Source organism: Lissotriton helveticus, chromosome 10 (assembly GCF_964261635.1).
Source record: "Lissotriton helveticus chromosome 10, aLisHel1.1, whole genome shotgun sequence".
NCBI classification, from domain to species: domain Eukaryota; kingdom Metazoa; phylum Chordata; class Amphibia; order Caudata; family Salamandridae; genus Lissotriton; species Lissotriton helveticus.
The window spans coordinates 66091176-66108312 of NC_136071.1; the positions used below are offsets into that span (position 1 = coordinate 66091176).

At 40.9% G+C, this 17137-nt stretch overlaps 1 protein-coding gene across 1 annotated transcript in view; it reads left to right on the top strand.

Moving 5' to 3' along the window:
• LOC144783923 (extracellular calcium-sensing receptor-like) overlaps positions 1-16934 on the top strand; it is a 96699-nt gene extending 79765 nt beyond the window's left edge. Inside the window, exons 4-6 of the mRNA XM_078662658.1 lie at positions 8900-9127; positions 14531-14654; positions 16018-16934. Coding sequence (XP_078518784.1) covers positions 8900-9127; positions 14531-14654; positions 16018-16934 — 1269 coding nt within the window. The remainder of the gene's footprint in view (positions 1-8899; positions 9128-14530; positions 14655-16017) is intronic.
• Positions 16935-17137: the final 203 nt, after the last annotated feature.

Below are 17137 nucleotides of genomic sequence, written 5' to 3' on the forward strand. Positions count from 1 at the left end.
GGACAAACTATTGTTTATATACGTAGCTAGTCACTCATGTCTGACCATAGTTAGGCCTTATCATTAACCACCAATTTGACTAACCCCTTATTGTCTCTGAGACTGCATGGCTCATGGGCATTTTGGGGCTGTCCAGCTCACTAGCATTATTGAGAACACTAAGGGCCAATTATGAGTTTCACTGGTGCAAGGGCAGGCAGTACTCCACCGCCGAGCCCCTGCACAGCCAAGACTCACCGCCTCCAGCCCGCCCCATTACAAGTTATTTGTAGTCTGGTGAGTGAGCGGTGCAGCGTTCCCAGGGTGGTGCCTCTTTCAAAGGCCTCTGAAAAAGTCACCGTATTGGGAACACCTCACAAGGTTTCTGCATGGCATGGACTGAAAAGTCCATCCTGTGCAGGAACTCTTGTGCATGCACACACAGGGGGCACATGTTATGCCCCCCCCCTGTGTGCATGCACAAGTTGAGGGGGCACAGGGGGCCCTCTAGGTGCCCTATTGTTTCTTCTATAGTGGTTTACATTAGGAGGAAACTCCGTGTCACCGCTGGCGGAGGTGAAATTCGTAATATGCTTGGCAGGGCCACTGCAGTCTAGCCAAGCATATTGCAGCCGCTGACTGCTGTGCCAGCTCCAAGGAACGGCGGTTCCCTAGTGGCAGTAGCTGTCCCATGGTGGTATGACTGCCCAACTTGTAATGGGGCGGTCGGACTCCCGGTGCAGCGATGGCTGGACCGTCACTGCCTCACCACCACTAGTGTGGCAAACCTTGGACCGCCATAGTGAGGCCCTAAGAATATGAATTGTCTTCAGGTTAAGGGCCTCTCTCATTGACGTACTGAACATATACGGTGCCATTTCACCAAATCTCCTATTACAGCGTATGTTTCTGTTGTCGCTAAATTGATATTCTTTGATTTATTTGAAATCTTTGTCATCATTTAAGGTGATACATTTTACTTTCCACTGCTACCTTGGATGAAATAATTCAAGACAGGTCTCACTCTGGTGGTTTTTATTCCATCTCTTTTCTCTGCAGATTGTCTCCTAAAATGTAGGGTTTCCCAGAGTCTTTAACTTTAAGATATTGTTATTAAGTTCTATGCCATGCCTCTTTTAGAGCCTATTTAGTTCCATGCATTTGAAACGTGACCTTCATTAAAACTACCCAGCGCTTCCTCATGTTGACACATCTTATCATTGCTGACAATGTTTAGAGGTCTGACACTAGAATGAGCCCCAATTAGCTGTAGCTAAAAAAAAATATACACATTGCGGGACTATGTTATGAGTTTCTCCCTTCTGGTCTCTAAGGATATGAACCTGGGCTTTGAAATACTGATACATAGTTGAGTCTTGAACCTCTCATTACAGCTGCAACATCTGCATTTCGAGTTATGGTACCCAGAAGATTGGATCATTAAAGCAAAACATATTACAGTACTGGGTGGCATTCCATCCAGTTTAGACAGTGGTAATGATTTTTGATGTTATCTTCCTAATTTTAGTATGCCTCAGTTTCAGCATGTGGAGAATGTGTCTGCCCCAAAGTTTCACAGTCTTGAAAAACTCTGGCATATTTCTATACACTAATAATGTGCAGCATAGAAGCACAATGGCTGTATCCAGGTCATATTTTCAGAATATCCATTTAAGATATGATTCATTCCCAACACCTCTAAGAAAAACCTTTTTTTTTCGTACCAGGAGATCCAGAAAGTCTGCAATGGATCCAGCCCTGACTGCCCTACATTTGACACAAATCCTTAACCAAAAAATCTTACACTCTCTTGCTGTAGAACTAAGGGGCATATTAGCAAGGAATAGCAATATTTATCGCTAAACGTGCTTAGTGATTTTTTTTTATTGCTGCCTATCGCTGGATATGTTAGCAGAGAAAACATGCTATTAGCAACGTTTTTCTCCATTGTGCTAACATATCCAGCGATAGCAGCTAAATGCGTAAATATCGCTGGAAATCCAGCGATATGCGCGCATTAACGCCAATGGGGACTTAACCTGACAATCCACCTTCCATTGGATAAACAGGTAAGTTATGTTTTTAGCAGGCATTAGATTATAGCGATAATCGCGCTTAGTGCGATTTTTTTAACGCTTCGCCTGCCTTGCTAACAGGCGATAGCTGTGTTAGCGACTGCTTTCAGTCGCTAACAGTTTGGGTACGCCCACTTTGCAAGTCATTAGCAATAAATATCGTTGACATGCAAAGTGGGCCTCAAACTGGTCGCTATTGCCTGAAAGCTGTCTCTAACTGCTGTTAGCGACAGCTTGCTGATTGGGCGATACAAATATTGGCGATATGGCCCTTGCTAATATGCCCCTAAGTATCATTGTTGTACATACAGGATCAATAATGCAAAGAAGAATGTTGCCCCCAGTTTCTCCAAGTAAGTTGTTCCCTATAAATTGAGGATAGGTATCATCCCAGTTAAACATTAAACCTGCAGAATTATCTGAGAAATTAGGACTTTTTCTGCATACGCTACCTTGTCTTAAAACTCCTAGGCTTTATACTGTATGACCCTGATTACCAGCGGCTTGGAAAATATGGCAGTATATCCCAACACCAAGGGCCATTGATACTGTAGGTCCTGGTAGTTCCTACAGTGGTAGAAGTCTGGCCCATATTCAATTGGGCCCTGAGGGCCCACTAAGAAAAAGGAATGAATGGGGAATCTTTAATTCTGGGTCTGATTCTCAGGTACTTCCTCACCTTCCCACAGCTATCAAATGGGGTTTCAGCTATTTTCAGCAGTATAAGTCCCCTTGGTGTTCCAGAGGATCTTGTAAATTTGGTGGTGCAGGTAAATATTAACAGGTTAACATGTTGCTTGGAGAGCACATTAACACGTTCCTGTTTAAAAATTGGGGAACTCTAGATATAGTCTTTGACTCCTGTCTAGGGCTTACAAATAGATGATTATTTGCTGTGTTCTATCATGAATGTTTGTGGCCAAGAACCTTATGTGTCTGTTGCACTTTGTGACTCTTAATAAACACACGCGTGACAAGAAAAAGTCAGTTCAAGGGGGAAGCACATGAATATTTGTCAAAAAGGTCTCTTCAAAAGACAGGAATCACTATCAATAATGGCTGATTTAAGAATAAGTAACTTAACTGGGTGTGGACTAAATTCTCTGCCTTTGAGAAAAATTGAGAAACATTCACAGAAAACACTAATTGCTCCTGTTATGTAATGTTTTTTTTTTTTAAACCAGTGAAACACAAGTGAGAACGAGTGAGACATTTTCATAACTTTTTGGAGAGGCGATTTGTTTACATCTCAGTGCCATTGGTTACGTTCTATTTACTTGTTTGTCATCTCTTGGGCCACTTCACCTTCATCCTTTTTCTTCCTCTGCCATTTACTCCTGGAAGTGAAGTTAACTTATGTTAACCATTTAAAAGTATCCATTTCATTATTTTAGCTATTTCCACCCAACACATGTGTATTATTGTATAATAATATTACTTTATTTATGTCTCTGTATCAAAACATTTTGTGTTCAAACCAACATCTTCATTTATATGTGTGCTATTTTATTTTAACTTCATATTATTTGTGTCTATAACAGCATCCCTAATACCATTCCTTAGCCACAAAAAAATATGTAATTTTGGTAGTTCATTCTATTATTTTATGTAGTCATTTTTGATTGTTGTTCTCAACAGAGGTGGAGGAGAAACCGGCGTCAAAGAAATTGCCAAAGAGAGAATTGAGGGGAGAAGAAGCAGCGAAAGTTGTCAAACTGTGTTGTCAAACATCTAGACACTTTCTGGAGGGTCCACTGTTTTGCAGTCACACTCACAGGTGTTTTAGGGCCTCGTAGCCTGTGCAAGCGATTTTATTGTTTGTTTAATAAAAACCATTACATATTATAAATTCACATTTCATCTAATATAACAAGCAAAACATAATTTTCATCATAAATCTAAAACACTATACCACAGTCAAGTTTTATCAAGCATTTGTTTAGCCAGAAAATAAATATACAGATCAACATTGATTACCTAATTGGTACTACTGTGTAAATCAATAACATTTCACAGCAGTCAATTGTTATCAAGATTCTTTTAGTCCAAAATTGTCATCCCTCAAGCCCTCCTCAAACAAAATATACCTGTATGGGTGAACATTTTCGTGGTCATGTTTCAAGTCATACTAGCCTGTTGGAATATACTAAATAGTTGGAGAAGTTCAATCATCCATCCAGTTTTTTTAGGGAGGGTCTGTCTCATCTTCAAGCAACTAATGCTTGATAGCGCTGTTGGGCGTGGATTTCACATATTTCTCAGTGCTGTTGTTGCACAACCTGTCGGCTTGGGTGCTAGAAACAGGAAGATTTCCCCTAAACCAGATGGGTTTCAAAAAGAATCAAAGGATCCTGGCAAATCTGATGGCTGTGGGATTGGCAATAAAAATAGAGAGTGATACCCGCACAGCTGGCATTGTACATGTATTTTGTCTATTTTAAAGTGACATTTGACAGTGAACCACAGAATAAGCTCTGGAAAAAGCTAAAGCATTGGGGGATTCTGCACAACCCATTGAGGGCTGTCTGGTTCCTTTATACAAATACCTGGGTCAAGATCAAGGTTGGAGGTGAGTCCAACCTGTCAAGGGAGGTGGGTACAGCTATTGGCCTGAAACAGCGGTGAGTGTTTACACCCGTCCCATTCAATCTGCTTTTTTCAGACCTCTCCCCAGCCCTAGACGAGTTTTTTTCCCATGCCAGAGCTTCGGTGGTCTGCCGCTATCCAATATCCCCTACCCAGATGACCTGCTCCTTCTTAGTAACATCTGAGTAGGGTTACAAAGATTAATCAAATGCCTAACAGCTTATTCAGATGAAAATCAGTTAAAGATTAACCTTTAAAAAACACAGGGGCATATTATCAAGGGCTCATCGCTGCTTTAGCTGCACTTTTTTGCAGCTAAAGTGGTGATATTGTTATAGCCCTATTAGCAAGCTGTTGCTAACAGGCTTTAGCGATAGCGGGCGGAATTTCCATCGCCTCGCATGCCAGCGATATTTATCGCTAATGACATGCAAGGTAGGCGTTCTCTGGCAAAATCTCACAAAAACTCACGCTAACACCAATTCACCCTATTATCAAGGATGGCCAGGTCCCCCAAAGCGATAAAGAAACTTGCGCTAAGGCCTGTTAGCTGCCGGAAGCTAAGACCAGAAAAAAGCAGGTCTAAAAAATGGTGATAACAATTGAGGCCTCATCGTTGCAGCTTTTGGCGCGGGACAGTGCTGCAAGCAATGTTGCAGCGCTGCCCTGCGACAAAACTACAGTGCAGGAATGCGCACAATCAGTAAGATAATGCGCATACATGTGACCCAGTCATGAAAACTGGTGCTGCGCTGCGACAAGACAGCGTTGCAACACTTCTCACTACGCCCTTCTTGTTACAACATGGATGCGCTGTAATCACTAGACAACGCTCCATGATGCAAGTAATGGCAGAAACGTCAAGAATCCTGACCTATCCGCCTGCGCTAAAGTCATGCATTGCTGCAGTCATGTCACAACCATGATGCAACTTCAGCAATGCATGGGGCAAGCCTATTCCTGTGGCACTGCCTCACCCTCACACCTACCATCAAGCAGGCGCAAGGTACTGATGCAGTGCCGTTCATGAGGGGTGCCTGAATGTCGGCTTCGTTGGAGATCCATTGGTGATGGTTCCGCGCTGCTGTGTCATCTTTGGAAGTACTGGTGGAGTGTAGGTGCGAAGATAGTTGTTGAGACGTTCTGCAATGGCCTTGGTCCAGCTGCGAAGGTGTGCAATGATGACCCTGGCTTCCGGTGGGCAAGGGGAAGATGTGATTCATTCAATGATGGTAGTGCCAGGAGAGTTCATTGTTGCGGCTGTAGTTGAAGTACCCAATGGCAGAGGTGACATGCTCGACCGTGTGTCCTGTAATGTGGCCTGTTGAAGTGACTTGCTGCTTGCGTTTGACGACGGTGAGGGGGTGGTGCTCTAGTCATTGGGGTAGCCCAGGTGGAACTTGAGTTCACAGAGTTGGATGTTGCTGGTGGAAGGGAGACCCTGGTGTGCAATGAGGTCTGCAATGGGATTGGAGAATGGGGGGCCATAGCCTGGGGGCCTGCACATGAGGGTGCTGCAGAGGATGTCCTTAGGCTTGGTCCGGATCTGGAACTTGACGTGGTCCATGGTCACCGTTCGCACATTAGAGTGCATGGTCAGTCAGAGTGTACCCTGTAGGTGATGGCAGTGCCTCCTCCTTGATGTCCGCGGTGCCCCTTGCGGGTGAAACTGCAGCCGTCAGTGATGACGAAGGCAATGTCCGGCACAGAGCAGAGGTTGGTCCTGGCAGGCGAGGTGGCATACAGGGTTGATGGTCGAGGAGTGTGTAGGCGCCGTAGCAGTGGAGTGTCCAAGAGGAATGCACCTTGGTGCTGAGCGCGGGCCAGGGGCAGCCAAACATAAACAACATAGGCCATGGGTTGCCCTTCGCACGGGACACAACCATTACAATGCAGGCAGTACATCGTTAACATCGCAACTACGACAACTGGAGTGCCTTAACATCGCATTTGAATACAACACATTCTCAGGCCAGTAATGGGATAATGGGGTAAAACATGAAGAAAGGGGTGTATTTTGGGGTAAAATATGTTAAATGGGGTGTTCTTTGGGGTAAAATATGAAACATTTGGGGGGTGTTTTGGGCTACAAAAATACATTTTTGGGGTGTGCATTTGTCTCAAGTGTGAATTTTGAATGTCTTTTGGGGGTTCAAAAATGGAATTCCAGGGTTCACGTTTGGGTTTGTTGTGCTAAGTTAGTTTTGGTTTGCACTCGCTGAAGTCCGCCATGCAACACCTACTCTACTATTGCAATGTGCCTAGCATTGGTATGCATTAGAATGGAATGCAATGTCATGGCATGCGTCGCAACCATGTATGTGCCTTTGGCACACAAGTGGTACACCCACTGTGCATGGGCACACACTGGCAAACTTTGAGAAGTGCGGGGGTGTCTGGACAGTTGTGAGGTGGTAAAAGACGTAAAGAACACTGGATTGTGCCTGGACGCAGGGATTTGTGTGTGAGCAGGTGTCGTCATAAATGTATTGAATGAAAACTAACCACCGCGCAGCGGTTAGCTGCAGTTTTCCTGGAAGCTATCGCCTGTTAGCGAAGTGTTGATAATACGTCGCTAACAAGGCAAATTAAAAGGGCGATAGACGGAGATGAAAAAACTAACGCTAACCTAGGTTAGCGATAGTTATCGCCAGTCCTTGATAATATGCCCCACAGTTATCGTGCTAAATCGGCGCATCACCGAAACATTATGCTGAAAATTTGAATGCTTCAGTTTATTGACATTTTAAAATACCTGGTTAAGACCAAAGACTCTGCTAAGTAGGGTCAAAAGCCATTTGTTTTAGGAAGCTCAAATGGTAGGCTGTGGGTTTGCACTGATGAAACGCTTATACCCCTTATCTCGCAATCCTAGATGAAGCCCCCGCAGGTGGGCCATATAAAGGTGTCAATGGTAGGCTGTTGATGTGCTCTCATGGTTACTTGTAGGTGGGCTGCTAGGGATCATATCAGATGTGTAGCAACAACTATAATTCTTATACCCTCTATCCTGCCAAGTCTAGGTAGCGTCCTACAGTGGAGTCTTGTGTTTCCCAGACCCGTTGGGTGGCAGGTACTCTAATGTTCATTGTCTATGGTCTGATACTCTTCTACTGTGCACTTTATAGTCCTAAGCACATCTTTTGACAGCTGAAGTCAATAGGCTGGTCTTTTTAGCAATATTAAATCATGTTTGTATGGCTGTCTATTCTGTTTAAGCTTTTTCATGGGTGTTCTTTAAATTTGTGGTTAAACTCTTGACGATAGAGTTTGGGCCAAAAGGGGAAGTAGTTACTTTTTGCACTCTGGCACTTTAGTATCTGCTTGCACCTTATCTTGCACTATGCACATTGTAAAAATGACGGTTAGGCGTTTAGGCTCTAGGAGTCCTATTAGTTCTTACACTAGGTGTGTCGGGGGAGGCACTCCTGGAGGACTATGCTGCTTGCCCCTTGCACCTAACAGGACTATAGTTATGCGTGGGGCCTTCTCCTGTCTTTTATAGGGATGGAGGCAAGGGGAGGCCCTAGTGGAAACCCCTCTAGGAATAGGTGCAAAGTATTCATGTTTTTAAATCTTGAGCTAATGGGTATGTCAAATGGTTTGATGTAAAACAATTTTTCTTTGTTTTATGTTGTTAACTAATAAACTTAACTTACTTATGATGTTCAATAGCTCACCTATGAAATACATGGCAAAAACACTGTAACTGTTATAAAGCGTTCACTATAAATGTAAGCAGGTTATAAAAACAAGCCTTTAGAGTCATCTTCACACCACAGATTCTTGATGTGACAAATGATAAGGTAAAATGACCAATTATAAGCTGACAACAGCACTTAGAAGCCCATTTCTGGGTAGCCATGCACTCTAGAAGAACCTACAACATAACCCATAACTTGTATCATGTTTTTTTGCTGATTGTATATGTCCAAAATGCTCACCTTTCAATCATGAGACCTAGATCATATTAATGCATTTGATCTAATGGGGCTGTGATGTCAAGAAAACAGTATAATATCCGTGATCCTTAAAATGCAAACATTTGTTTTTAAAACACGAGAGGCAATTGTGCCATTTATGTCTGGGTTTGTAGCAAATGGGAGCTGTGTGAGTGAGTAGGCATGATGACAAAATGTTTTTCTCTCTTTTGGATATTGTTGGGATTTGATTTTTAATAACATCCATGAAGTAAAGAAACATTTTAAAAATAAAAAGTATGCAACTCTCTGCCTAATTCTGTTTGTATCTCTACATAGATATTGCACTATGCGAAGAATGCCCACACGAGGAGCTCAGCTGGAATTGTGGCACTCTTCGATGCCAATGGAGACTCCCCACCTTTCCTCGATCTGTTGTACTGGCACATGACCTCCAGCAACACCAGCAGTTTTGAGAAAGTGGGCACCTATGATGGAAGGGCTCCAGCTGGCAACCAACTCACTGTCAACATCAGCGCCATTCACTGGGGTGGAAAGTACACTGAGGTTAGAAATGTATTAAAAATCTAGAGCTCACCTTAAAAGTTAATTAACTGTGGATGCCCTAATAAAATTTCAATGTGACCATCTTCTCATTAGCTCAGTTTAGGACTAAAGAGTTAGATGAATACATTTGTATTCGCAGAGTCAGTCTTGCAGGAAAAGGAATATGAGGGAAAATCATGCATTGGTCAGTCTGTCCAGTGCATTGCCCTGCAGATGTGTATGCTGACGGGTTGGATTCTACCATGCTCTCCAATAATTAAGAACAATAATCACAATTTACAGGTTCTGAAATTGAGTGTACTGTATTCTATGATTTATTTAGAACCATATCTCTATACATTGGTTCAGCCTGATTAATTAATATTAGCTATGAAATAAAATGCATTTCTCTTCATGATTTAGCACATTTCCTGTAAAAGACCAATTGTAGTTATAACTCCTATCACTTTCTATGTGAGTCTGTAAAAAGACAAATCCGATTTTGCTTTCAGAAATTGTTGGTGGAACTCCTTCCACTTGATGCAAATAGAAATGTATCTTTGGTTGCTCACTAACATGATCACCATCACACACTGTTTTTTTAGACATTAGGATAGAGCAAAACATCTTACAGTTAAGACGTTCTTTGTCCAGACTGGACATTTACAAACCAATTTTACTTTAAGTGTGGCTTACGTCGGGGCTACAGTAATTTTTATAATACACTTCCCTATTTGGTGGTGTGTCATAGTTTACTACAGGAATTCTTTAGATCCTGTATTTCAATGGAGTGTTGAACCCCTGGACAACAATCTCCCTCTGGCCACTGTCTCTTTGGCTTTACATTTCTGTATAGTGTGAGAACTGAAATATTTCTTTTACAGATCCTGAATTCCTATGAGGATACTGTGTTACTGGTGAAAGATTTAGGCAAGGCAATTTTGCAACTATTTCTAACACTAAGGGGCTGATTATGATCTCATTAGGAAACTCTTCTGACCTAATCGGTTCCAGAATCATTTCAGAATGATTTGTGTTCTGCGAATCCAACTGACCGATTACAATGCATCTGGATGCTGTTGGATACAATTCAGTTGGGCCCCCATTGACTTCAATGGGAGTCTGTGTTCCAAACGAGCAGGGCCGACTGGCTACCGGGCAGTTGTGTGTGCTGCCGAGCAGGGGGATGATTTTGTTGTTGGGGACCTGTGTGTGCAAAACGAAATTCGTTTTGCTTTTTTTATTTCAAAGTGCACGCAGGTCCCCAACAACGAAATAGGCCCACACCACGGAGAAATCATCTCCTTGCTCGGCAGCACACACAACTGCCCGGTAGCCAGTCCGGCCCTGCAAACGAGAACACAGGATCCCATTGAAGAAAGGGGTAGCTGGGAAAATCATGCACCCTGTGGCATCCTGCCACACTGTGCATGGTTGGAAAGGGGGGGTCCCTTGGGTACCCCCACAGGTCCAATTCAGAAGAGAGGCCTGCTATGGGCCCCAAAGACAGATTCCAAGAGCCGTTTCATTTCAAGCAGACAAAATCAGAACGGCTGTCTGAATCGGTCGTCGTAATCACTCGCTCAGAAACCGAATCCATAGAGCTGTACGTTTTGGCTCTGAAAAACTCAACCTGTCCGAATGTCTTTCAGAACTGATTCGTACAGCCTGAACGGTTTCCAGGCATTGTGATCAGTCATTGGGAACTGTGTATGATTCGGTCAGAAACAAGTGTTACGGATTGGATTCGGCAAACCTGAATCAGATTCAGAGCCCTTCTGAACGGCATTGTAATCGACCCCTAAGATGGGAATAAACAGTTCCTATATTCCTGTATGTTTCTCAACCATCATATTGTTGTGTGATCAACCACAAAAATATTATGATGCACAACTATTGTGGTAAAACCAGCAACAAAAATGTCAACTTTACATACTTAAAAATTAAAATACAAAAATGTTGGGTTAAAAAATATTGTGGTTCAAAACATCAACATTATAATGGTAACTGCACGCTATTGAGTATAATTAAGTTCTTTACATTTTAAAATACATTTAGTTATCAAGAATAACAATATACACACTATGTATATGTTATAAAAATAGCATATAATTATAGTAATATTAACTTTAACATTTATTTAAAAAATAAGTGCAACTTTACTAGAATGTATTTGAATATTAATATAGTAATTAGAAAGCAGAATTATTCACATAATAATATCTCATAAACAAATATTTACAATCACTTCTACAGCAATGCACTAAGTTTTTATTTCAAAAATATAAATAATCTTTAAAACATATAAAAATAATTAGCATGAAAATGCAGAAATATATAAAGTAAAACTCTTTTTATAAAACTAGAAGACAATTGAAAATAAACACATAAATTAAATATGCTCAAATTACTTTCCAAAGATAAAGTAATATTTGGTAACCTTTAATACAAAATTATTCATAAAACATCAACAAATATCTAGCAATTTTAATACATTAACTTTCTGCAAAATTGCATAAAATGCATACATTGGGGGATCATTTTACCATTTTAATTCCATCCTAACTATCAATGGAAAAAGTGCATACACTGGTTGGGGTGGAAGATGGGGGTTGGACAGATTTACATGCTAACAAACATCAAGGAAAGTTCATACATCTGGATCGGCAGAGTTAATATTTTAAATATGTCTCATAAACAGTGGGGAAGGACATAAAAGGGTAAAGGAGTACATTTATTATTTTAACTCTAGAATACCAAAAATTGGCGAAAATGCATACCTTGTGCGGGTCAGATTTACCATTCTAACTCCACTCTACCAAACTATTGCTTTTCTCCCTTTCTATTTTTTATCTTACTTTCTAAGTCGATTAAAGTCCTACTTGGAAAGTGTAAGGCAGAAGAATAGAAATGTCCACATATCTCACAATTACAGGCAGACAGCTGAGTTATCTCTCAGGTTAGAGCAATTTTACAGGGTCATGTTGTTGTGCTACCCTTATGTAATGGAAAAGGTCAAGTTTTAGAAATCAGAATGTGCCTTGTGTAAAGTTATTCCTACAGGCCTATAGATGCCAAAATACCTCCTTATGAGAAATTGTCATCAGAGTGCCCGTCTTGGAAGAGAATGTGGCAGCATCCCTCGCATGAGGTAAACAGGAATCAGCTGGGCTGGAATTTCCATAATGGTGACCTCCCAGGGCCAGAAAAATTATCCTCTACCTAAACTAGGAAGTGATCATGTTTACATAATAAACATCACCATGCTGCCATGATGAAGCTCCAGTCAGGCTGCCATAGTTTTTTCTATTGGGATAGCACTGTTGTTGAGTGTACCAAAATAAATGACAACATTTGGCGTAATGAACTTAGCCCTTGTACAGTATATTCAATGTAGTTGAAAAGAAGCTCTCAAAATGGATATGTAAGCAAAAGCTGTCTTAGACAATGAAATATGTGTCAAATCTCAATGTTCAGTGCTCAAGAAAAGATGCCAAGTTTAGGCGTGAACATGCAAAATGGTGGTGTTCTTGCTTGATCCAAATGCGAGCACATGACACCTACTCCTTGGATGTGAGAAAACTTTAAAGCTTCCTAAAAACAATGCTAACAATAGAGGTAAAAGGCATAACACCCTAAAATGGTAAAAAACATTGTGCTATCATGAAAATAAATATATTAGTAATTCAACTTTCCAATTAAGCATACGCGCACTCAAATATCAGATTTGAATATAGCCCCAAAAATAAGCTTGATGGATTCCTTAAACTGGCACACATTTTGCTATCAAATGCAAGTTTTTTCTTTTGAATGAATAAGGGAAATTCACCAAACCATAGGTATGTAACTTTATGACAAGCGCTAAGGTTGTCCTGCAGTATCAATGTTTCATTATTAAAAAATAGAGATTTGCTCTTCAAACATCGACTTCTTCCTCAGATGTCCATGTATCACCATATGTGACTGGGTTGTTATGGCAGGCATTGCCACCACAGTTATAGCAGGAAAGCCAACAAAAGGCCATCATTGTGCCAGGTCCCACTTCTACCAGGAGGAGGTACTATTCAAAGGATGGCAAAAATGTGCCAATGATGGCTAACATTATAGAAAGGGTGGATATCATCATTCCAAAGTTCATACACTATACCAGTTGTATAAACTCTTAAGCCAGGTTCTCCATTAGAACGGGTGCCCTTATGTCAAGGGTGCTTCCAGTAAGCAATGGATGTGCCACAGTATGTCTGGGGTGGCCACCCATATTTAATAAACACTCACAATGAGCCGATGAAGCCTTAAGGTATGCCCAGTCAGCAGTATATCAGAAATACGCTATATGACATAATGGATGCCCACTGTCGACTATACTAAGAATGTGCATCATTATTCCTGTGTCCTTGTTTTTCCAACAAGAGGCTATATTATGTGAATGATGGCTTGTGTAGATACAAGAGGGCCATCAAATATCATATGATGATCCACATGCCAAGTAGGAGCATCTGGACAATGCATAGACGTTACGATTAGCACATCCAGCTTGCTTAATTTTATCCCAAATGGCTCCATTCCAATCTTCTGCAGTGAGCATATCAGATCTAACCTCAGTTCTGTGGCTGCAGGTTCTCTAGAAATCACTGGTTGATCCTATCTCATGATCACACAGGCAGGTCCTGCAAAATAATCAAACCCCATCTGACAGAGTTGCATGGTAAGTAATAGTGTGGAAACAACTGCGATGTCACTGCCACCGCGGAAGCTTTGAATTGCAGATCCTTCCTCACATTGAACTTCCCTTTCCAATTTGCAATTAGAAGTGCCATTTTCATTACTTTCATACCAATTGTGCCATTTCAAGGTTCAAGGGCCCAATTTCAGGTGATGCAGGATTCCTGCAGCTTTGTTCCTGCAATTAGAATGGTGGCCCATGCTTTTCCAAAATATGTTCAAATCAGCCTAGCTATATCACTCACTTGCACAAGCTAAAGGAGCTCAACATGCTAGTGCATCAGCTGCATCAATCTGTCTGTACGCTGATGCTCGCAGCTTATCATTTCAGTTTGTTGAATCAACCTTTCCTCTTTCTGGTTCAATATGTTAAGAAGCCATCATGTTGGATGTTGTGTGGTCGAACTATGCTGCTGCCAAAATGTAACTTGGTAGCTTGCCCACAAAGTTAAAAAAAGATAAATGATATCTACTTCGCCCCTACGGCTTTATGGGTCGAATGTTGCATATGTACCTGAGCATATAATCCATTCAGAATGAATACCAATATTACCAACATATGTAGCTCTTTTGTACTTGTGGAAAAGAGGGGTATGCTTCAGCGCACTACCAATGGAACATGTACACATGCCAATGATTTCAATACATACCAATTCAGCCTCTCTGTCTCTCTCTCTCTCGTTCTCTCTCTCACTCTCTCAGGTTCCTAAGTCGGTCTGCAGTGAAAGCTGCCCCCCAGGAGAGAGGATATCTGCCATTGCTGGGCGCCCTACCTGTTGTTTCCAGTGCTTGCCTTGTGCTGAAGGTACCATCTCTAATCATTCAGGTGAGTTTAAATACTATATAGCAAACAGAAACACTGATTTCATGCAGGACTGCACATCTTTCAAGCACATGTAACCTATGGTCACATTGTTTCAATTTATTCGGCTGGGTATCTCAGATACCTTGAGTAGGTTTTTCAACTTGCTTGCTGAATTCAGGATCAAAGGAAAATGGGTAACTAAGACATTTCCTAAAGTTCTATATATCAACCATGTGGCCTCATACTACTAAACTTTGTTATATATATATATATATATTTAGAAGCATGTTGCAAGCTGTCAGCAGTTCAGAGGTATTAGGAACTTGAAGCAATTCCTGGGGATTTCTGTTTCCCACCCTGTGGCTCATCTTGACATAGATAGGCACAGGCACAATATTCATCCATTCAATTTCTTTGATACTACTAATATAGAAGTGCTTAATGTACTGACTGTACCTTGAATGTGAAGTATCATATAACACCTTCATAGATATGATATCGCTTCACTTGGAAGTCCAGGTGAACAGTAGCAATTTTGCCTTTGCCCAACTTATGTGTTGTTTAAAGGGAATCATTCTGGACGTCTCAGCATTTAAAAGAAGTGTAAAAAAATCTAAAGTTTCAGTTTGCTATTGCAGATCTTGGCCAGCCATTCAAGAAGAAGGAAATCTAACATCACATTTGGAAAGTTAAAAACATTGTTTTCTTTTGTTGGCTATTCTTTTCTTACCTAATACACAATGTCAATTATTTTGCAAGTGTTCCTATCACATAGCCAACACTGAGAAAAAATTGTCTTTGACAACATAAAATTGTTTTAGTAACTCCCAGAGTTAGACGCTCCATATCAGCACAATGCAAAATTATTTCCCTATCTTTATTTTCATTGATTTCACAAGCTTTGTAAATGAAAATAGTTCATTATTTTATTAGGAAGAAATCATTCAAAATATTATGACATAATTAATACAGTGAATGAATACAAGCAAAGTCACATTAGATAAAAATGGTTGAAATATATTATTGAGAACAGTGTACCATTTTCTTGGTATTGAGGTTTTACACCATGATGCTCTGTAGGTGTGAGCATGGTTTTGTTTAAGATTCTATAGAAAGAATGTTTATCACATTCGAAATTCGGTGAAATAAAAAGAATTATACATTATTCTATGTTAGTACTTACTAGTAAGTACATGTTAAGCTTAATAGAAGAAAATAATCAACTGCATGACCCATGGGACATTTGTCATTAAATCACTTTAAACATAGCAATAGATTGCTTGAGTGATAACTTTAGAATATATTTTTCTGGATACATGTTTCCCCTGGACTACTTTAAAATAATCAATGTCATTAAGCTCAACATTTTTTTTACCTTCCTCAGATTCCTTAGATTGTATGAAGTGCCCGGATGACCAGTGGTCGAACAGGAGAAGAGATGCTTGTATCCCAAGGACCATTGAATTCCTGTCCTTTGAGGAACCACTGGGATTCATCTTAGTTTTGATCTCTGTCTTATTTTTCCTCAATACCACCTGGGTCTTCTGGGTCTTCAGATGGTATCATCAGACAGCAGTGGTTCGAGCCAACAACCTCCAACTCAGCTACATTTTGCTTGTAGGCCTCATGCTCTGCTTTCTCTGTTCTCTGTTTTTTATTGGACAGCCTAGGAGAGTCACCTGTATGCTTCGTCAGGTGATCTTTGGCATTTCGTTCTCTCTCTGTGTTTCCTGTCTCTTGGCCAAAACATCCATAGTGGTCATCGCTTTTAGGGCCACAAAACCCAATAGCACCTTAAAGAAATGGATTGGCCCCAAGACGTCCTACTCGATTGTCCTTGTCTCTTCTTTGACGCAGTCTACCATTGGAGCCATCTGGCTGTGGACCTCCCCTTCCTTCCCTGAGCTTAACACTAATGATCTCTATGGGAAAATAATAGCAGAATGCAATGAGGGGTCCATTGTGCTGTTCTATTGCATGTTAACCTTTATGGGCATATTGGCTTGTATATGTTTTGTGGTTGCTTTCTTAGCTCGGAATTTGCCTGACACCTTTAATGAAGCCAAGTTCATCACCTTCAGCATGCTGGTGTTCGTCAGTGTCTGGCTCTCTTTTATTCCAGCTTACATCAGCACAAAAGGAAAGTACCTGGTAGCCGTCGAGATTTTTGCAATCTTGTCCTCTGGTGCTGGCCTTCTGTATGGCATCTTCGCTCCAAAAATATACATCATCTTCCTGAGACCTGAAATGAACACAAGAGAATACTTAATGTCAAAATCAAAATCTGATAAAAATAAATAGTTTAAATTTGGACTCGTTTTTCCAGTTTCTAATCATATACCTTGTTAATTAGATTAAGTGTTCTCTACTACAGAGAATGCAAACTAACAATTACAAAATATGTTTCAGAGTTTTCTACGCCCAAGCTTCAGGTCTAGCTCTCCTGTGCTGCTGCACCGCTCTGCTTTTCTTGCCTTTGCCTCATTTTTCCTTCTTTCTCCGTC